We start from the raw sequence: 22,391 nt of genomic DNA on the forward strand, positions 1-22,391 counted from the left end.
AATACATTCATGAATGTTTTTAATGAATGGATTTTATAATAATACAAATAGCAATGTGTAACATTTTACCATATTTAGTGCAACACTTTTATTTGTTCCCCACAAAATATAGTTTTTTCACTAAATGTTTGGTTTTCTAAAATTATTGTGCACTGATTTTTCTAGAATAACTTTTGCTGCCGAATTATCCACTAACCTAGTCTGATAAATTTTTGTCATAGATTATAAATATACATAGGCCTATATTTTTTCATATTTGTTTATTTTATTTTTCTTTATAATGAAGTAGTCTGTATCAAGTAGATTGTGAAAGAATGATTATCAATTCCACACACAGAGCTATATAAATTCTACATTTATTTAAATGAGGGAAAAAACTTCACTGGTATCGGATCAGAATCGGTATCGGCCAATACTGAACCCTAGGTATCGGAATCGGTATCGGAGGCAAAAAAGGCGGATTGGAGCATCTCTACTTTTAACTGTAAGGCCCCAAGGGGCCGTCAACTACCCACCCAACTAACATGTTAACTGTCCATTTCGCCGGTTTACCATCCACCCCAAAGGCAAAAATCCAGCTATACCGGGAAAATCTGGCTCCCGAGTCACTTCCATCCTATAGACGAGCAATGCTGAAGCTTTGAAGTAACATTTCACCAAATCAGCCATATAACTTTATTTGTAAATATATTTTGACTTCAAATGTCTGCTTTTTAAACGAAACAAGACTTTTTGGGTGGTGCTGGTGCTGTTAACACCCAAAAGTGGATCATTGAGTGACTGTGTAGGTGATTCAGGTATACGTGACCACCTGACATCCGTTTGATGGTTGAGCAACAATATAAAATATTAGTTAATCTGAGAGGATTTTCTCTGCTGGTTATGTGAGTGTACTAGTTGGTCAGCGGTTTTCCTTCTCATAATTTTGTGCCACTTACAGTCACCTGGTACTGTCATCCGGCTCAGGTGATTAGCGCACCCTGTCTGCGTGGATGGTTTCTCATTGGTGTTGAATTCTAGCATGTCCTTATCACACCGTGCTTAGAAGAACCCAGGAGATTTGCGGCAGCTTATTGCTGGCTTTAACGGTTATGTAAAATCCAGTGGTGGTGTATCATTTGCTGGGATTAAAAAGAGGCGGGATTTTATGGCTGGCTGCAGCCTTCAAATGCTGGCAGAGAAAAGCCTGACCAGACCTGTGGCGTGGGCATTCACATGTGTTCAGAGATGATGTTCTGCACCACCTTTTTGTCCGCGCCGACTGATGAGATACTTGATGGGGCTTCAGATTTGGGAGGTTGCCTGGCTCCCCTGCAGTGCCTCGTACTCCCGCAGGACGAGCTGTACGGTCCGTTCTCAGACCCCGCGGCTAACCTGCGGCACAGCGAGCGCACCTGTGTGGTGATGGGTAAAATCCTCCTGAACGTGGGTTTAGGGGGTGGAGATATTAGCGGACGCTATAGCCCGTCGTTTTTACTCTCGCCCGCTTACAGTGTCGAGCGCGAGGACGCAGGTAGGTTGTGACCTGAGATGCTTTGTGAAGTTTCACTGAAGACTTTGAAATGGTTGGACGAGGTGCTTTATTGGCCGGTTTAGTCTTAATGCAGTTTCTTGTGTTCAGTGCATTTAAGAAAGTTAGTGTTCATTTCAAAAGTGCTTGATTATGGAAGCCTGTTTCTGCCATGGAATAAAACTATTTAAAAACAATTGCACATTTTTATCTCACAATTTGCATTAATATATAAACTCAGAATTCAGACTTTCATTCTCACAATTCTTACTTTTTTCTCTAAATTCCAAGTTTACATTTCCCAATTCTGCTGTTTTTCTTCTTTAAATCTTTTTTTCTCCAAATTTTGAGTTTACATCTCGTAGTTCTGAGTTGTTGTTGTTTTTTTTTTTTTTACGAATTCAGTTTAAATCTTGCAATTCTGACTTTTTTTCTACAAATTATGAGTTTAAATCTCAGTTTTTTTCCTCCAAATTCTGAGTTTAAATCTTGCAATTGACTTTTTTTTTCTCCAAATTTTGAGTTTACATCTCGTAATTCTGACTTTTTTCTACAGATTCTGAGTTTAAATCTTGCAAGTGACTTTTATTCTACAGATTGAGTTTACATCAATTCTGAGGTTTTGTTTGCGAATTCAGAGTTTACATCTCAGAATTCAGAGATTTTTTTTCTTTGCAATTGCGTGTTATATCTCAATTCGAAATGTTCTCCTCAAAATTGCAAGAATTAGGAGATATAAACTTCAGAGGGGGAAAAAAAAGAGAATTGCTCAGAATTGTGAGAATAAGTCAAAATTTGAAGAAAAAATTTACAACTGTGAGACTTTTTTTTAATACCATGTCAGAAACAAGCTTCCAAATTTTTTATCATATCAATTAATGCATAATTTATGAAATGAATTTGATTGTGACTGTTTCAGGACCATCAGGACCTTCAGGACCAACACTTCTAATGGCAACGGTGGACATAAAGAACCCTGAAATCAACAACCAGCGTCATCAAAATAACACTCAAATGAACAACTTTAACCTCCACAGCAACTTCAACAAAAAAGACAAAGGCAAAAGCAAGAGCAAGAAGAAAATATCCAAATCTGAAATCGGCACCCCAAGCAATTTCCGGTGAGTTCGCTTTTATGTTCAGACCAACTTGGTTTCACGTTTCCCTTTCTAGAATCGCTGGCTTTGACCAGGTACTGCATACACTTTCTTGTACACTGAACACTAAAGCTGCTTTATCAAATCATAGTTCCTGTTAGATTCCTGGACGTTCGCTTGGTGTGATGTGATGCAAAGTATAGTCAGATGGACACTTGTTTTTAATCTCATGTAATGTATCCCAGACGTGGATAATCTGGCCGTGGTATTCCAGGAATCATGTTAAAGTCAGATGAGACTTCCTTAAACCTGAACATGTCTATTGATGTACTTTAATCTCAGTTTTATCTTTATTTGCTTAATGCATTTACAGTTTCTGAGCCATTTGGTTCATATTTCTTTATTAAAATGTCTTTTTGTTTTTCCAGGCACGTAGGGCATGTCGGCTGGGATCCCAACACAGGCTTTGATGTGAGTATTTTTGCCACTGCATGTTTACATTTAATGCATGTCCTCTTAAAGCGCATTTATTTACATGTTTTCGTCATTTTCTGGATCAGAGGTCACATCAGGCTATGATTCACAATTGCAAGTCATCTCTTACACAATGTAATTGGAAGGGCTGTATTTTTGTAATCCAAAGCAATCATTCTCCCAAAAATCAAGGATCATATTTCAGGCGTTGCGCTGGGAGTGTGTATTGGATCTGTGGCTCCAGTTTTTAATTTGAACTCCCTTGAATGAGAGATTACATAAAGGGGATTTATTGGGGGTTACGGTGTGATTGTTCTGGTAGACTGTCTGCAGGAGCAATTTTTCATTATCAGAGGAAAGAATTATTAAGCCCAGTGCTATGCGGCACATTCATCCGTTTCTGTGGTTTAAGTATATTCTGAAATATTGTGGCCAACTAAAGTCTTAAATGTTATGTTTAAAAGATGTCTGAATCTCATTGCATTATATAATAAATGAGCAAACTGAGTGACATTTATTTAGCACAAGAACATTTTTCGCGCAAAACATTTCTCAAAAAGAAATGTATTCGATTTTCAGTGATTTAAAAAATATATTTGTTTATTTCTGGGTATACACTGGAATACACTATTGCTCAAAAGGTTTGGGTCATTTAGAGTTTAAATGTTTTTAAAAGTCTCTTCTGCTCACCAAGGATGCATTTTATTTTATAAAAATACAGTAAATATTGAGTAATATTGAGTAATATTATTACAATTTAAAATATCATCTTTCCATTTGAATATATTATAAAATGTAATTTATTCCTGATGCAAAGTTGATTTTTCATTGCATCATTACTCCAGTCTTCAGTGTCACATGATCCTTCAGAAATCATTCTGATAAGCTGATTTGCTGCTAAAGAAACATTTTTTTTAATTATTATTAATGTTGAAAACCATTGTGCTGCTTCATATTTTTGTGTAAACCTTTTAAAAGAACAGCATTTATTTTAAATCGAACTCTAATGTAACATTATAAATGTCTTCACTGTCACTTTCGATCAATTTAATGCATCCCTTTTGAATAGAAGTATTCATTTATCTGAAAAAAGAATCTTTTAGATAAATGACCCCAAACTTTTGTATGTCCATAGTTAATATAATATAGTGATCTACAAAAGCATGGCAAATTACAAATGAGGAATACTGCGACACAAGCAGCAGAAGTTCATTCTAATTTTTATTTAATTTGTATTCAGATTCTGTCGTCTCATTTGTTGACTTTGGTTTGTCTTTTCTCAGCTGAATAATTTGGACCCAGAGCTAAAGAACCTGTTTGACATGTGTGGCATTTCTGAGGCCCAGCTCAAAGACAAAGAGACGTCTAAAGACATCTACGAATTCATTGAGAAGAGAGGAGGAGTAGAGGCTGTCAAAAATGAACTACGACGACAAGGTGTTTGAAAGCTCAAATTATTAGAACTTATCTAAGCAAACCTTATCTTTTGTTGTACTATAATGAAGTAATGTTTAAATAATTTGTCCTTCAGGACCCCCGAGGTATTGTGGTAGGTTTCTTTCCCCCTTTTGCATGAGTCTGCAGTGATAAAATGAACAAACGATCAGTTTTGTGCCTATCAAATGGGCACTGCAGTGGCCCAATCAGAAGCCTTGCATCCAGTACTAAAAGTCTGCTGTGGGCTGATGTTGTGTGTATCTTTATAGATCATATTTGTAGCACCTCAAGTCCAAACCAGAGTTGGCGTTAAGACCTTAAACACTTCAAAACTAGACCTCCAAATTCTCAGATCCACACTGATCCCTATTTGTTTAAAACCGGCTGAATTAAAAAAAAATAAAAAATAAAATAAGCCACTTTATTGCAGTCTTTATTGCAGAAGTCAATTTACAAGATCAACACTCCAGCTCTGGGCAGATGTTGGATGAACATCTCTAATGTCTGAGATTTTCCCAGTCTAACTTATTCAGAGTCCGTGTTTGTGTTAGCACTGGTTTGCTGGAATAAGTTCAGCTGTGAATGAACACAATGCATCCTACGTGAAGCTGCTACAGCTGCTTTCTCCATCTTGTGACGAATTCAAGAACCCTGGAGTGAAACTTCTCTAAATTGGGTTTGACTTTGAAGTGATTGCTTGCATGAGTGAGTTGTTAGACAAGGATATCGGATGTTTAATCGGATCATTTAATTCATTGTTTGGGCGGGCAATATGGCAAAAATATGTCACTGTAACACAAGTAACTAATACAAGTAAACAAATAAGAGTTTGGAGTCATTTTCTTAGCTTTTTTTTCTTTAAGAAATTCATATTTCTTAAATTCATTAAATTGATCAAAAGTGACAGTAAAGACATTTATAATGTTACACAATATTTCTATTTCAATTCACAGTGTTTCTATTTTAAATAATCAAATAAGTGCTGTTGTTTTTAACTTTCTGCTCTGCAAACAATCTTGATATCTTGAATATATATATATTTACAGAGTTCTGGCATGAAACTCTAAATGGCGCAGTCCGATAGGTCTAGCTCAATCTGACCTGGCGACATCATTGGCTGCTGATTGGTTCTCTCCAGAATCGGTAGCCAATGAGCTTACTGCTCAATATTCAAATACCTGGCTTTTGTTTGCTGTAGCAGTTTGCAGTGCACTTCAGAAACCCTCCACCTTCCCCAGCTCCACCTGTATAGATCTGCTACTGACGCCCCGCAGATTTGTGCAGAGCGAAGCGCGATTGAACGCGATCATTCCTTCCTTTGTACTACTAGTTTTAACGTGAATAAACATGACTGAACATCTCATGCCTCATGTAATTGCTCAATCAGTGTTTCAACCGCGGAAAGACATCAACAATACAGCGTGGAAATAAAATGTCATGTAGCATTTAATTTACCTCAGCAAGTCATCAGTGTCCACAGCTTGTTAGTTCACTAGAGAAATGAAGTCTAGAGAGGAGCATTTTGTGAAATATTACACCATATACTCATTATATTTTACTAAACCTGTTAGTCTTAATTACTTAATGTACAGTATGTTTAAATTAATCTGTTATGAAACATGCTATGACAGCCATTGTGTAATTGAATATATTTTAACAACTAGCTTAGCAATTGTGTTATTTATAAGGTCATTTAAAAACTGTGTTATGTGCAATTTACATGTTTGCATACAATTTTAATTTTTATTTATTTTTTAAAAATTTTAAGTTGAGTGTTGATCATCTATTTAAAAATAAACGGCAATTAAATTTAAGTTTGGGTTAAGTTGTTAGGCCTAATTGTAACCTTATAATATAAAAGGGCTCCCTATAGTTTTAAGCATAAGCTGAGGTAGATTTTTATCACTAAGAAAATTTTAACTATAACTGAATGTATTTAAAGAAAGAGCAACTTGTTCAGTAAACCATTTAAAAAAAAAATATTTTTTTTAATTAGTTTTTCCCCCTGCTGTACCGAAATCATACCAAACCGTGACGTTAAAACCGAGGTATGTACCGAACTGTCATATTTGTGTACCGTTACACCCCTAATGTATTTAAAGAAAGAGCAACTTGTTCAGTAAACCATTTAAAAAAAAATTATTTTTTTAAATTAGTTTTTCCCCCTGCTGTACCGAAATCATACCAAACCGTGATGTTAAAACCGAGGTATGTACCGAACTGTCATATTTGTGTACCGTTACACCCCTAATATATATATGCATTCTGTCATCTTTCTACAGCACCTCCACCTCCACCATCCAGAGGAGGACCGCCACCTCCTCCACCTCCTCACAACTTTGCTCCTCCTCCCCCACCTCCTTCCAGAGGCAGAGGAGCACCGCCTCCACCGCCGCCATCAAGAGTGCCCACCTGCGCTCCTCCTCCACCTCCTCCATCCCGACCAGGCATAGGTGCACCTCCACGTCCTCCCCCCAGCAGAGGGCCCGGGTCGGCTCCCCCGCCACCTCCTCCACCCCAGCCTGCCTCCCTGTCTCCTCCGGCCCCTCCACCTCCCCCTTCAATTGGCGGAGCACCACCGCCGCCGCCGCCTCCTCCGGGACCCCCTCCTCCCGCACCTCCTCCGCTACCGGACGGGGATTTAGGGGAGGCGCCGGGGGGTAAATCTGCACTCCTGAACCAAATTCGAGAAGGGGCACAGCTGAAGAAAGTGGACCAAAACAACAAGCCGCCCGTGTCCGGTGGCGGTGGCGGTGGCCGTGGCGCACTATTAGACCAAATACGACAGGGCATTCAGCTTAAAAACGTAAGTACAGTGCTTTTATTTTTAAACCAATGAGAAATGACGGAAAATGTTTGCAAAATATTTGGGAGGGCAAATATTTTTGTGATGCATAATCATCATATCATATGAATACAAATACCTAAATCAAACAGTTCCTGACACAGTTGTCCAAACATTTTATTTATGTATGAACACTACTGTTTAAAAGTTTGGGGTCCGTAAGTTTTTTTTTTTTATGAATACTTTTATGCATTAAATTGATCAAAAGTGACAGTAAAGACTAAAAATGCTACAAAAGGTTCTAGTTTTGAATAAATGCTGTTTTATCCCAGTTTTCACAAAAATATTAAGCAACACAACTTGTTCACCTCTTCAAACTTTGATAAGAATATTATTTCTTAAGAAATAATAAGAAATCTTTCTTGAGCAGCAAATCCTCATATTAGATTTCTGAAGGATCATGTGACTGAAGACTGGAGTAATGATGCTGATAATTCAGCTGAATTCGCTGAATTTTAAAGTATTTTTTAAAATAAGTTATTTTGTTATTAGAAATAACCTATTTGCATATGCTAGTTTGCATTTTACTGGCATTACAACAAATTTGATGGGCACTTGTTTTTTTGTTGTTGTTGTTTTCCCCCTGTTGGTCATACGGTTCATGTCAAAATTTTATGTTCATGTGTGCCATTGGAAAAAAAAATCCTGAAATGGACGTTTCGTACATTCTCAATGTTTTACTAATAACGCACTGTGATGCTATACTAATTCAAAAAGAGCGGCTCTGGCTCGCCTGATGATCCACAGTGGGTCGGATCATATACTTTCACTGTTTTTAACAGTGTTATAGAGCAATTCAAATATGTTTTCCAGTTTTTATCCTTTGTTCAACCAGGGTTGCTTTGCATTGAGACTTGAAACCTTTGAAATGAGGTTGAAAAATTATTATTCAAATTGTACACTCAAATAAATGTTAATATTTACAGAACCTTTGTGCATTTGGTTGTTTTATTTGTTTGTAACGTATACATTGTAATTTGTAGTAATGGAAAAAGGATATGAATGACTTTATAAACATATTCTGCTTTCTCCCTCTCATTCAAACTGTAAATTTTATTTAATTCTAAACCATGTGGTAAGTCTGACTATAACCTTGCAATCCAGTTTTCCAAGTAGGTGATTCATAACATTTTCTTGAGTGAATAAAGTCAGCGTTTCTGTGGGTCTTAAAGTCTTAATTACCCCTTTCACAAATTAAGGCCTTAAATCAGAGCAGAAATTCTTAATTTCATAAAGTTTTGGTATAAAATGTTGCATGCACTGCAAAAAAAATCTTCCTCAGTATTTTGTCTTGTTTTCAAGTACAAATATCTAAACATTTAAATCAAGATAAAAGTATTTGAGATTTAAATAAAGTCTTGTTTTTCTGAGAAATGTAAAAAAAAAAATTAACTGTGTTTATGCTTAAAACAAGAACAAATATCTGTCAACTGGGTGGAAAAAGAAAAAAAAAACTTTTCTATTTGAAAATTGATATGGTATTACTTTGGTTTAGCTGGGCAGCTGATTGCATCTGACATTTAGTTTTGTTCTTATTTTTTTAGAGCTCTAAAGTTATTTGGCAGACATTGAGCATGCAAATCAACTGAATGATTTCACTGCCATATGAAATGAAATGATATTGTTTCAGAACGGACTGGATCATTGCCATGGGGGTTTTTTTTTTTTTTTTTGAGGAATTTAGCATGTGTAAATATCAGTTTAGGTAAGTGCAATGCATAATGCTGAATTGGAACAAAATGTTTTAAGGAAGTGTTTTAGTTCCATTTCTGTGCTTCCTTCATAACCTGTTTAACAACTTGCATTTTGTCCTTGTGTCCTCGTGTCTTCAGAAATTGCATCCATGCTTTAAACATCTATCGCATGCTTTGATATACATGGGAAAAATGTTAGAAGTTGATAAATGTTCATTCATATAACCCTCTTCTTTGAAAAAAAGTATTTGCCTTTCAGATACACTCTTTGCCTGAACACAAACTTCGCTGCTGTTCCTGCCGCTGCTACTAAAACCATTTCTCTGTTCATGGTGAACAGCTGCGGAGTGGATTTAGTCCCAGGGAACATTTCCAAAATATACAAACATACAGGGTCCGGATTAAGAGACTGATATTCATACAACTAATACTCTCCCGTTCCAGCAAGGTCATTTTAGCCCACGCTAGTCTTCTGACCTTTGCAACTGTTTTGGTAAGTAGTATTACACATACTGTATGACATAAATAATGGTGCGCTCATTATTTCAACCGATTATTGAATTAGTGACATTTAATCATTTTAAATCAAGTCACATATTTACATTTATACAGACATGAAGTAGTGTTAAAAATCATTAACAAGGCAAAGTAGATTTTTCATTTAAAAACATGAAAGTACAATCACAACAACAGCAGAAACTACCACTATTACTAATAGTAATAACAATAAAAAAATGAATACAGTGCAAATATCCAGGTCAATCGTCAAAACGGAAAACCTTGTTGTTTTAAATTAAACAAGGCCCTGTTGTGATCAAGTGGACATTTACAGAATTTGACTGTTGTGCCACTGTCTTGGAACATTTAACGCAAACTCCCCAAACACCTGCATTGACCAGAATTTTTCTGAAGGTTGGTGTGATTCTGAGAAAAGCACACTGTCTGTATTTACAGATGTTTTTGCAGATGATGCTCTGGAGATGGGTTTCCTGTTCAGACTTACAGCCTGGTTACCGAAGATACTTTGGAACCTCCACCTGCGAAGAATTAAAAGGTCAAATCTATTTTATGAATTTTTTTATATTATTTATTCTATTATAAATTAGATTATCATGACCTTATTTATTATATATTAATACTACATTGTGTGATTAAAAATACAATCAAGACAAGCATTCTGTTTTGTTTTTTTTGTTTACCTATATTAACGTTCTGTTTACTCAAACTGTTTTCCATTTTCCACAGCACTAGAAGGCATCTGCCTTATCGAGGCATGCAAAATGGTCTCTATTTATAGCAACATTAAGTGTGAGGAATTTGTGGGGTCAGGATGCCTCGTCTGAGGGTAATGCTGAATTTTCCACTGCCGCTAAAACAAGAAGGCCATTTGATAATGCATTGAAAGGCTCAATGGGAAAAAATCCCTCCAAGATGGAAGACAAAGTAAGAGAAATGTTATCAACTTTGGAAGTTCTCCATCCAAGTTCTCTCAATACTGAAAAGTATCGTTAAAAATATTCAGTTTATTGAAAAATTTATTATTTTCTCTAATATGCATGAGCTTAACAACATGCTAAACCCTTGAAATCAATCATGATTCTCTGGATTGTGTAGGACAGGGGAGTTCAAACCTGTTCCTGGAGGGCCTAATGAGCTAATCAGACTCACTAGAAATTTCTAAGCAAGTCTGTTGAAGCTGGTTGGAGCTAAACTCTTAAGGATGTTGGCCCCTCTGAGAGCAGGATTGGACACCCCTGGCGTAGGTGCTATTTGTATGACACAAAAGGTTGCTGCCTTTGTGGAGTCTCACAAATCTGTCATTTGAGGTTCGTTTCAGGTGGGAAGCTGACTAAGGCGGCGGTGGACCGCAAGAAAGCTCGCTAGGTTTTGGAATTGAGCTTACTGGTCTTTACCAAAGGTCTCCAACCGTGCTCCTGGAGAGCTACCGTCTTGCAGATTTCAGCTTCAACCCCAATCAAACACACCTGAACTAGCTAATCAAGGTCTTCAGGGTTACTTGATAATTACAGGCAGAAGTGTTGGAGCAGGACTGGAACTGAAGTCTGCAAGACGGTAGCTCTCCACAAGCAGGGTTGGAGATCCCTGGTCTTTACGATACTCACCCTTTTGAGTTTTTTGATGCTACTGCCTCTGATGGAGGCCATGAGTTCATCATGAGCACAGCGTTGAGGTGTGGACGGTCTGGAGTTCTCTCGGTCATTGATGGGTCTCAAAGCGTTCTTCAGTTCCTTTAATATGCTGTCAGTCTCTGTTTGCTTTGCAGCCCCTTTTTTGCCCTTTTTGGGTTTAGATTTGGTGGAACTATGCTGCTGTTTTTTGGAAGTCCCCTCTTGCAGTTTGATGACTTCTGCGATCATTCTGGTGGGAGCCATTAACAAGGCAAAGTAGATTTTTCATTTAAAAACATGAAAGTACAATCACAACAACAGCAGAAACTACCACTATTACTAATAGTAATAACAATAAAAAAATGAATACAGTGCAAATATCCAGGTCAATCGTCAAAACGGAAAACCTTGTTGTTTTAAATTAAACAAGGCCCTGTTGTGATCAAGTGGACATTTACAGAATTTGACTGTTGTGCCACTGTCTTGGAACATTTAACGCAAACTCCCCAAACACCTGCATTGACCAGAATTTTTCTGAAGGTTGGTGTGATTCTGAGAAAAGCACACTGTCTGTATTTACAGATGTTTTTGCAGATGATGCTCTGGAGATGGGTTTCCTGTTCAGACTTACAGCCTGGTTACCGAAGATACTTTGGAACCTCCACCTGCGAAGAATTAAAAGGTCAAATCTATTTTATGAATTTTTTTATATTATTTATTCTATTATAAATTAGATTATCATGACCTTATTTATTATATATTAATACTACATTGTGTGATTAAAAATACAATCAAGACAAGCATTCTGTTTTGTTTTTTTTGTTTACCTATATTAACGTTCTGTTTACTCAAACTGTTTTCCATTTTCCACAGCACTAGAAGGCATCTGCCTTATCGAGGCATGCAAAATGGTCTCTATTTATAGCAACATTAAGTGTGAGGAATTTGTGGGGTCAGGATGCCTCGTCTGAGGGTAATGCTGAATTTTCCACTGCCGCTAAAACAAGAAGGCCATTTGATAATGCATTGAAAGGCTCAATGGGAAAAAATCCCTCCAAGATGGAAGACAAAGTAAGAGAAATGTTATCAACTTTGGAAGTTCTCCATCCAAGTTCTCTCAATACTGAAAAGTATCGTTAAAAATATTCAGTTTATTGAAAAATTTATTATTTTCTCTAATATGCATGAGCTTAACAACATGCTAAACCCTTGAAATCAATCATGATTCTCTGGATTGTGTAGGACGGGAGTTCAAACCTGTTCCTGGAGGGCCTAATGAGCTAATCAGACTCACTAGAAATTTCTAAGCAAGTCTGTTGGAGCTAAACTCTTAAGGATGTTGGCCCCTCTGAGAGCAGGATTGGACACCCCTGGCGTAGGTGCTATTTGTATGACACAAAAGGTTGCTGCCTTTGTGGAGTCTCACAAATCTGTCATTTGAGGTTCGTTTCAGGTGGGAAGCTGACTAAGGCGGCGGTGGACCGCAAGAAAGCTCGCTAGGTTTTGGAATTGAGCTTACTGGTCTTTACCAAAGGTCTCCAACCGTGCTCCTGGAGAGCTACCGTCTTGCAGATTTCAGCTCCAACCCCAATCAAACACACCTGAACTAGCTAATCAAGGTCTTCAGGGTTACTTGATAATTACAGGCAGAAGTGTTGGAGCAGGACTGGAACTGAAGTCTGCAAGACGGTAGCTCTCCACAAGCAGGGTTGGAGATCCCTGGTCTTTACGATACTCACCCTTTTGAGTTTTTTGATGCTACTGCCTCTGATGGAGGCCATGAGTTCATCATGAGCACAGCGTTGAGGTGTGGACGGTCTGGAGTTCTCTCGGTCATTGATGGGTCTCAAAGCGTTCTTCAGTTCCTTTAATATGCTGTCAGTCTCTGTTTGCTTTGCAGCCCCTTTTTTGCCCTTTTTGGGTTTAGATTTGGTGGAACTATGCTGCTGTTTTTTGGAAGTCCCCTCTTGCAGTTTGATGACTTCTGCGATCATTCTGGTGGGAGCGGCCTTCTCTGGGACGAAGACCTTGGGTGGCGGAGGAGGAGGAGGAGGAGGTGGTGGTGGGGGAGGTGGAGGAGCAGGGGGAGCGTCCTTCTTTGCCATGTCAATGTGTGGTAACTTTGGAGATGACCATGGTGAACTCCGAGGGGAGCCGTAAGGAGAAGAGGCGGTCGTGCTCTTCTGAAGGGCGACTGTTCTTTGGTTTGTTGGCATTGCTGCACCTCCTTGCTGTTGGCGCAGCTCCTGCATTCTCCTCTGTCTCTGGAGGTCTTGGTTGCGGGTAAGAATGGTCGTCATGCTTATACGAGGGCCTGCAAGGTCGAACTGGTAACCCAACTTTATCAGCGTTGTATTCTCCCTCAGTAACTTTACAATCTCCATTTCCACCTGACTTCCACAAATGTGCCTCTGATTGTGAAATCGCATTTCCGTAAGTGTACTGTTTCGAGGGAGGGCTTGCACCAGTGCCAGGATACCCTTCCCTGTAATAAAGTTGGACTCAATGTTAAGATTTGTGATGTTGCTGTTTTCTCTCAGCATCTTGGCAATGGCAAAAGCCACCTGGTCATCTGCATGTGTGTTTGCAAGGCTAAAGAAACGTACGTGTGTGTTTAAGCGTAAGGCTTCGGCAAATCGGATAAGAGTGTCTTGGGAGATGTTTTCAATGTTGTTGAGGTTGACCTCGGTGGTATCTGGGTCATTGTTGAGGATCTTTTCCAGAACATCGTCCACCACAGTAGGGTTTCCTGACATGCGACTGGGCTCTTGAGCTTGGACTTTTGGTTCACTCATCAGTGGAGTGTATCGTCTTACAGGCTCTGCCTGTCTCTGATTGGACTGGCCATTGGAAGACCAACACTGCTGAGGGTGAGTGGTGCAATCCAGCGTCGGTGCCATTTTAGGACTGTTCTCTTCTTCGTTTTCTTCTTCCTCCTCATCTTCTTCCATCAGTCTGGCATGAAGCATTGTGAGGATTTTAAAAATCCTCTTCTCTCGTAGTCTTTTACTGGGTTTGTCTCGCTTTTGATGTCATCATCAGGATTAAAATTCGCTTTATTATTGCATTTATCAAAGCATACGTCATACCGTTAAATCCTCAGCCTAAAATCTAGTGAATCTACAGAGAGACTAAAAGTTAATATGGTGTAGATATGAATGTATTTTGAAGTCCATTAGCTGTCAGGTCAGTCCTGTGTGTGTGTGTGTGTGTGTGTGTAATGATCAGATCTGGACTTATTGTCAACACTCAGATAAACTGTTGGTTGTCTCATTGGATCTAAATATCCGCGTGAGGCTAGGATCTGTGTTTATGACAGGAACACAGTGTCCATTGCGTCTCTAGAGCCGCCGACTGGCGTTGACAGTGCAGGAATGTTGTTGCTCTGATAACAAGTGTCTCTAGCAACAACAGCTTCCACAGATCCTCATTGTTTTTGGATTAGAGCCAGGATCAATGTTGGTGAAGTTTGAAATTTATGTCAAATTGTTATGGTTTGAAAAGTAATGCAGTCCTTTAGCATGCAATTAAAATATGTCAGTCAAAATGTTTCCAGAGTAAATCATGTATTTAGGTAGCATATAAATGTACACACTGCAGACTATTTAGAGTAAATTTGAGAAAACCTGTCAGGATCATGTCCAGGTCAAGTTTCACTCTAAAATCAAAAAGGTGCATATGCATTAAACTATTTTTTTTTCCCGTTTAAATTTTTTTTCTTATTATTGTTTTAAGGCGAAATGTGACTTGCTGGTGATGTGTTTTGTGAGCATTAACATATGAAAATTATATAATCATAATAATCTTGTTTATAAACACATCTTTATATAACACATCTTTTAACATATTGTTTATAAAACATTTTTACATTATCACAAAATTGCACTGTTACAAATAGTTTCACTCATATAAATATGAAGTTTCACTTCATATAAATAAATTGGAATAAAATACATATACAGTGGCATGCGAAAGTTTGGGAACCCCTTGCAGAATCTGTGAAAATGTGAATAATTTGAACAAAATAAGAAGAGGTTATACAAAATGCATGTTATTTTTTTATTTAGTACTGTCCCGAGTAAGATAGTTTACATAAAACATGTTTACATTTAGTCCACAAGACCAAAAAAAAAAAATAGCTGAAATTATTAAAATGACCCCCTTCAAAAGTTTGGGAACCCTTGGTTCTTAATACTGTGTGTGGTTACTTGGATGACCACAAATGTATTTTTTTTGTTTGATTTGTTTTGTTTTGTGATGGTTGTTCATGAGTCCCTTGTTTGTTCTGAACAGTTAAACTGAGCGCAGATTCTTCAGTTTTCCAGCATCTTTTGCATATTTTAACCCTTTCCAGCAGTGACTGTATGATTTTGAGATCCATCTTTTCACACCGAGGACAATTGAGGGACTCAAACACAACTATTAACATTCACTGATGCTCCAGAAGGAGACACGATGCATTAAGAGCCGGGAGGTAAAATCTTTTTGAATTTGAATATCAAGGTAAATTGTACTTCATTTGTCTTCAGAGAAACATGCAAGTATCTTCTGTTGCTTCCGAAAGGCAGTACTAAATGGGGGGCATCTTCATCCTGTTCAAAAGTTTTCACTTTCTCTCATGCATTTTGTATAATCTCTCTTATTTTGTTAAAATTATTCACATTTTCACAGATTCTGCAATGGGTTCCCAAACTTTTGCATGCCACTGTACACTCTTAAGAAAAATGGTTCTAAACAGTACCAGAAAAGGGTTCTTCGGCTTGTAACAATAGCAGAACCCTTTTTAGTGCTAAATAGAACCTTTTTTATAGGGTTCCATATAGAACCATGCTTTGAAAATGCTATATAGGACCTTATTGGTGTTATAAATAACCTTTTTAATGACAATTTTTCATTAATATTAGTATATTAATATTATTATTTGTATATATTATTTATTAATATTGTTTTTTACCCCTCTATCTGTCTAGTCTTATAATATCTTGAAGTGTCTATAGAGTTTTACATAAAATCAACAACAACAACGTGTCAATTAGGTACTTTTTTTTTTAATGATGTGAAATTGTAGCAAAAATGACAGTGTTCATTGACAGTTAATAGCAGAATACATTAATGAATGACAATGGACACTGAAGAAATAAAATAGAACATAAAATAGTGTATTGAAGACCAAGTTCCAGTGAAACATTTTCACACTCCTCTATGATACCTCTAAGTTAATCATTATCTGTATTTTGGTGGGACTGAATGGCAGTTTCTCTCTGCAGATGATGAGGTTGTAGGATGTGACATCAGCTGAAATGCACAATTGAGTTTAGATATACACTGTCCTTTCATTTGTTTATGTGAAAACAATTGTTTATGAAGGCCAAAAGTATGTGAGCACTTCACAATGTTAAAAGGAAAAAGTTATATTAAGTCATGGGATAATATAAAATATCTAACAAAATGGACCATAAATTCAATACCTTTGTTACTTGGTGAAGAAGAGAGTATCCTTACTTGAATAGAGCTGGTCACACTTGCATGTTCTCTTAAACTAAAAAGAGAAAAGACATAGGAGACCAATTAGCATTTGAAAATTATAATTTATAGACATTTTAAGAAAGAAATGATTTACCTGTTGAGAGTGTGCCGACAGTCTGTGTAGTTGGATGGCTGAGCTCCAGAAAATCAGTAATGAGGCATCTTCGAGTGTAGCCTCGGTTAAGGTTTTATAGTAAAACAACAACAGCAGCATGTTGTGTGAAATAGGTATGTTTTTATTGACATGCAAAATCGTCAGTGCTCCTAACAGCAGTTATTAGCTGAATACATTAATGAATGACGACTGACATTGAACATGAATAAATACATAAAGAAGTAAAACACAAAATAAGAGCAAAAAATAGATGTGATAAAGACCAAGATTCAGTGAAACAATCACAATCCAATCAATATGATGCCTTAAAGTCCATCATTTTGGTGTGATTAAGTAGCGATTTTTCTCTGCAGATGATGAGGTTGTGAGATGTGATACATCTGAAATACACAATTGAGTTTAGAGTTACAGCGTGTCCATGTGTTTGTGTAAAAACAATTGTTTATGAAGGCCAAAAGCAAAAATGGACAGTATGTGAGCCCTTCACAATCTTAAAAGAAAAAAGTGATATAAAGTCATGATGGGATAGTTTTAATATTTTTTGTGACTGGGTATGTTTATACATGAACCCAAGTAATAATTAAAATAATCTAACCATATGAATTATAAATTGATTGTCTCTTTTACTTACTTAGTGGAGAAGAGGAGAGAAGTTTCCACAGCTTAGCAGAGCTGCACACAATTATGTGACCAAAAACTAAAAAAAAAAAAAGATAACATGTTTGTTTGGAAACCAGTGACATTTTTAAAGTTAAATTTGTATTTAAATTTTAAGAATGAAATAATTTACCTGTTAAGAGTGTGTTGACAGTCAAAAATCAGTAATGATGAGCTTTGTCAGTTACAGATTTAAAAAACAAAAAGGGCGAGAATAAAGAACCCTAAACTCTAACACAAAAAACCATTTCAGCATGAAAGGGTTCTTCAGAATGTTATGGTTCTAAATAAGAACCATCTTTTTTTAGAGTGTAGATGCATATGTCTACTGTTCATCCATTCGACCATAAACATCATATTCTTTGTAGAGCAGGAAGTTCTTCAGTGCCGGGGGGAAAGGAACGGTGCTCATGAACTCTGGATCATTCAGTTTTGTCAGTGTCATACGTCTCCTGATAACCAACCTGGCCTGGTGTTTCAGAGGGCGTGGCTTCCCTAATACCAAACAGTCATAAAGAAATTGTTATTCTTTGTGTCTCATGCAGGTTTGGAAAGACATGAATGGCTAACAGGTGTCTTACTAAGGATGTCACAGATATCGGGCCACTCCTCCTGCCTCTCCAGAATAAGTTGCAGTTTAGAACAGATGTGCACATGATTCACGTAATCTAGGAGTGTCAGCACCACCCTCCCTGCCAAGTGTGCCATCCATGCCACGCTAATAAACTCACCAAACTTTAAAACAGAATAGAGTACATAATTAGGCCACATATAAATAGATATTCACAAAGAATGAATTGTGATCACTTCTTGCATTGTTATAGTAATCACAATAAAATGCACTCACACATCTCTTAAAAAAAATAGTAACAGCGCAACATTTGTTGAAATAATGCATTTTATAATAAACCTAACTTCTGCAGATATGAGGTATGTTTTAAATATTCAAGATGCAGCGCTGTACTATCACAGGTATCACCTGGTTAAGCTGGTTTTCAGGGGTTAGTTAATAAGACGCATGTTTTTGCGCATGTAAAAGTGGCAGAACTCCACCCCATTGTTTTCTAGACCCCAAACATGATACTTTAGAGCCACTTTGTTCAGATTGCTCTTGTTTTGACTTTACTATAAAGCCTCTGATTGCATTGTTTGTTGCATTTTCAGGTGGTTAGTTAATAAGACGCACGTTTTTGCGCATGCAAAAGTGCTGCAACTGTTAGTGAGTTCACCACATTGTTTTCTAGACCCCAAACATGTTTTCTAGACCCAAACATGATTCTTACGGTTACGTTATTCGTTGCACTCTTGATTTGGTATGACTGGCTAGGAGCCTCTGTCCACGTGTATGTTGTTACACAGTTGTCGTGGTAACATTCAAAGCAGCTTTCTGCATGGTAACCGTTGTTAAGGAGCAGGCGCAGCATCATTTCATCTTTGATGCAGTACTGCAGTGCCGTAGGAAATAAGGTGTTGCTGACGACGGAGAAGACGCAGTTGACGTCTGCCCCGTAGGCGAGAAGCAGCCGCACCAGCTCGTACTTCCCAGCTCTGACCGCCACCAGGAGGCAGCGTAGTGGGTCCAGGTCGGGCTTCGCACCTGCTTTCAGAAGCATCTCGGCGCACGTGACGTCTCCATTGCAGACGGCGAAGTACAGCGGGGTCTTCCTCATGTCACCGTAGTTTTCGGAAATATGGCAGCCCAGGATTGAATTGACGTCAAATCCTTTCTTGATGAGCAGCTCGAGACAGTCAGCCTGGCCTCCGTCCGCCGCAGAATGAACCGGACTCATCCCAGACAGACGAGTGGCCCTCTTAGTGGTGATGAGAATGAATCTCTTCAGAGCCCTGTCAGGTTAAAGAGAGAATATATTTATTAGTGCTGAGATGTCTGGTAAAGTGTGGCGAGATTGATTTGCTGTGCGCTCTCACAGGTAGTGCCCCTCATAGGCTGCGTGGTGAATCGGCAGTTGACAGCAAAGACTGGCTACATTAGGACTGGCACCATGTTGTAAGAGTAGATCAATGCAGTCCAGGTTCCCACAGCCTGCGGCGTCATATAACACACTGTCTCCATTTGTAGCTTGTGCTGTGACGTCGCCCCCTAGAGGTAAGAACAAGAAAGACATTAATTTTGGTGGAATGAACCTGTAAGTGTACAACCAATGTACATTTGCCTAAATTGGTCTACTATAACTATAAACATAACTATATTAGTGTCCACACCAACAGACAATAACATTTTTTTATTTTAAGCATGTACTGCAGTTATGCTGTCTGCCACTTTAAATGCTCAAGCTCCCCATACAGCAAAAAAAAAAAAAAAGTAAATTAAATGTATACATATATTTTTTGTAATTTAACATTTTTGTATAGTTTTGAAAATGTAGTTTTTAAATATATATATTAAAAGCATTTAAAAGATATTTTGCTCTTTATATTTCTGTCCAAAAAATACATTCCCAAATTTCACACTGGAACAAAAACTTTATTTGTTGCCTATAACAAGTGTGAACATGTACAATTTTAATAAAAAAATAAGTATAAAATATTGGCTACTGTTAGATTGGAGATGTATTCTCTTGCCCCTGAAATACTAATTGAAATATACAGGTGCATCTACAAAAATTAAGAATATATTCTAGATTCATTACATGTAAAGTAAAACATTTAAAAAGTTTTTCTGTTTTGTTTTAATTTTGATGATTAGCGCTTACAGCTCATGAAAGTCAAAAATCCAGTATCTCAAAATATTAGAATATTTCCTAAGATCAAAAAATCATAATAAAAAAGGATTTGCAAAACAGAAAAGCTCAAGTTCTTTAAAGTATGTTCATTTCTGCACTCAATACTTGGTCGGTGCTCCTTTAGCACAAACTCCAGCATCAGTGAGGTGTGAATGGAAGCGATCAGCCTGTGGCACTGCTGAGGCACCATTGAGCCTTCAGCTCGGATCCAGTTTCTCATCTTTCTCTTGAAAATATCCCATAGATTCCATATGGGCTTCAGGTCAGGCATGTTGGCTGCCCAATCAAGCACAGTAATATCACGGTCAGCAAAGCACTCGGAAGTGGTTTTGGCACTGTGGGCAGGTGCTAAGTCCTGCTTGAAAAGGAAATCAGCATCTCCATAAAGCTTGTCAGCAGATGGAAGCATAAAGAGCTCCAAAATCTCCTGATAGACGGCTGCATTGACTTTGGACTTGATAAAACACAATGGACCAACACCAGCAGACGTCACGGCACCCCAAATCATCACTGACTTCAGAAACTTCACACTGGACTTCAAGCAGCTTGGATTCTGTGCCTCTCCAGTCTTCCTCCAGACCTTGATTTCCGAATTAAATGCAAAATTTACTTTTATCTGAAGAGAGGACTTTGGAGCACTGAGCAGCAGTCCAGTTCTTTTTCTCCTTAGCCCAGGTAAGATGCTTCTGCCGTTGTTCCTGTTTCAGAAGTGGCTTGGTAGCCCTTTTCCTGAAGACGTCTGAGCGTGGTGACTCTTGATGCACTGACTCCAGCTTCAGTTCACTCCTTGTGAAGCTCTCCCAAGTGTTTGAATCGGCTTTGCTTGACAGTATTCTCAAGCTTGTGGTCATCCCTGTTGCTTGTGTACAGCACTCTGTGAACAGCCAACCCTTTCAGTAATGACCATCTGTGACTTACCTTCTTTCACGAGTTCACACTTAAAGCTTATGCGTATTTGGTGTGCTGTCCGAGGGGAGGGCTCCGAGCTCTGAATTGTGGCCCGAACCCATATTAGCATTCATTTGTAATATATTTTGACCAGAAAAAGTGATTATAATTTTTTTTTCTGATTGGCTGTCAATGATTTCATTGTTCAATAACTGGGGGAAAAAATTATGAAAATGATTCCAACTCTATTGTTCCTCTGTGTTCTAGTCAATTGTAATCAATGTAATTTATCATTTACATTAGGGACGGATCTAGAGTTATTTAGACTTGCATACACCTGACTTACCATGTTCGATAAGGATTTCCAGTATTTCCGGATGGCCGTACTCTGCGGCGATGCCCAGCGGTGTGACCCCATGACCATCCCGTCCCATGGCCTTCCCCCTGTGTCTCAGCAGCAGCATCAGGATGTCCATGCAACCCACTTTAGCAGCCTCATGGGTGACCGTCCATTTCTTCAAACAAACCTGCTGCACGGAGGCGCCTCCCATTATCAGTGCATGAACCATATCATACGAGTTTGCCCTCACAGCTGCAAAAGGAAACGTAGGAATATGATCCTGAAACCTAGTGTAAGAACTAATGCTAAACCTGAAACAGTGATAAGCTATGCCACATTTTCATATACTTGTACAAAACCATGATGGAAGGGCTTCAGGTCAGGCATGTTGGCTGCCCAATCAAGCACAGTAATATCACGGTCAGCAAAGCACTCGGAAGTGGTTTTGGCACTGTGGGCAGGTGCTAAGTCCTGCTTGAAAAGGAAATCAGCATCTCCATAAAGCTTGTCAGCAGATGGAAGCATAAAGTGCTCCAAAATCTCCTGATAGACGGCTGCATTGACTTTGGACTTGATAAAACACAATGGACCAACACCAGCAGACGTCACGGCACCCCAAATCATCACTGACTTCAGAAACTTCACACTGGACTTCAAGCAGCTTGGATTCTGTGCCTCTCCAGTCTTCCTCCAGACCTTGATTTCCGAATTAAATGCAAAATTTACTTTTATCTGAAGAGAGGACTTTGGAGCACTGAGCAGCAGTCCAGTTCTTTTTCTCCTTAGCCCAGGTAAGATGCTTCTGCCGTTGTTCCTGTTTCAGAAGTGGCTTGGTAGCCCTTTTCCTGAAGACGTCTGAGCGTGGTGACTCTTGATGCACTGACTCCAGCTTCCGTTCACCCCTTTTGAAGCTCTCCCTTGTGTTTGAATCGGCT

At 38.3% G+C, this 22,391-nt stretch overlaps 4 protein-coding genes and 1 long non-coding RNA gene across 6 annotated transcripts in view; 1 reads left to right on the forward strand and 4 right to left on the reverse strand.

Moving 5' to 3' along the window:
* The window catches only part of LOC107583945 (neural Wiskott-Aldrich syndrome protein-like), a 16,706-nt gene extending 9,334 nt beyond the window's left edge, over positions 1–7,372 (forward strand). Inside the window, exons 1-5 of one of the 2 annotated variants that reach the window (XM_016270314.1) lie at positions 1,041–1,513; positions 2,430–2,631; positions 3,036–3,078; positions 4,365–4,518; positions 6,801–7,372. In XM_016270314.1, the coding sequence (XP_016125800.1) occupies positions 1,216–1,513; positions 2,430–2,631; positions 3,036–3,078; positions 4,365–4,518; positions 6,801–7,357 (1,254 nt within the window). In that variant the 5' untranslated portion in view covers positions 1,041–1,215 and the 3' untranslated portion in view covers positions 7,358–7,372. Of the gene's footprint in view, positions 1–1,040; positions 1,514–2,429; positions 2,632–3,035; positions 3,079–4,364; positions 4,519–6,800 lie in introns of those variants that run through there. The other variant, XM_016270313.1, reaches the window with a different exon arrangement.
* A 1,468-nt stretch (positions 7,373–8,840) lies between these two features.
* LOC107583947 (leiomodin-2-like) lies at positions 8,841–11,442 on the reverse strand. The gene is made up of 2 exons (XM_016270316.1): positions 11,181–11,442; positions 8,841–10,094 (listed from the first exon to the last, which is right to left on the reverse strand). The coding sequence occupies exons 1-2, from the start codon at positions 11,433–11,435 to the stop codon at positions 10,068–10,070; spliced, it is 282 nt and encodes a 93-aa protein (XP_016125802.1). The 5' UTR covers positions 11,436–11,442; the 3' UTR covers positions 8,841–10,067.
* Positions 11,443–11,463: 21 nt separating this feature from the next.
* LOC107584027 (leiomodin-2-like) lies at positions 11,464–14,155 on the reverse strand. Its single transcript, XM_016270431.1, has 2 exons — positions 12,926–14,155; positions 11,464–11,851 (listed from the first exon to the last, which is right to left on the reverse strand). Exons 1-2 carry the CDS (start codon positions 14,153–14,155, stop codon positions 11,825–11,827), a joined length of 1,257 nt encoding a protein of 418 aa, XP_016125917.1. The 3' UTR covers positions 11,464–11,824.
* A 3,014-nt stretch (positions 14,156–17,169) lies between these two features.
* LOC107583948 (uncharacterized) lies at positions 17,170–17,732 on the reverse strand. Its single transcript, XR_001609089.1, has 3 exons — positions 17,618–17,732; positions 17,459–17,524; positions 17,170–17,207 (listed from the first exon to the last, which is right to left on the reverse strand). It is a non-coding gene; the product is annotated as an uncharacterized lncRNA (long non-coding RNA).
* Positions 17,733–17,774: 42 nt separating this feature from the next.
* Positions 17,775–22,391, reverse strand: part of asb15b (ankyrin repeat and SOCS box containing 15b) — a 13,096-nt gene continuing 8,479 nt past the window's right edge. The window contains exons 6-9 of the mRNA XM_016270315.1: positions 19,414–19,585; positions 18,768–19,329; positions 18,066–18,219; positions 17,775–17,979 (exon numbers count right to left, since the gene is read on the reverse strand). Coding sequence (XP_016125801.1) covers positions 17,810–17,979; positions 18,066–18,219; positions 18,768–19,329; positions 19,414–19,585 — 1,058 coding nt within the window. The 3' untranslated portion in view covers positions 17,775–17,809. The remainder of the gene's footprint in view (positions 17,980–18,065; positions 18,220–18,767; positions 19,330–19,413; positions 19,586–22,391) is intronic.

Source organism: Sinocyclocheilus grahami, unplaced genomic scaffold, assembly GCF_001515645.1.
Source record: "Sinocyclocheilus grahami isolate Dianchi unplaced genomic scaffold, SAMN03320097.WGS_v1.1 scaffold56.1, whole genome shotgun sequence".
NCBI lineage: Eukaryota > Metazoa > Chordata > Actinopteri > Cypriniformes > Cyprinidae > Sinocyclocheilus > Sinocyclocheilus grahami.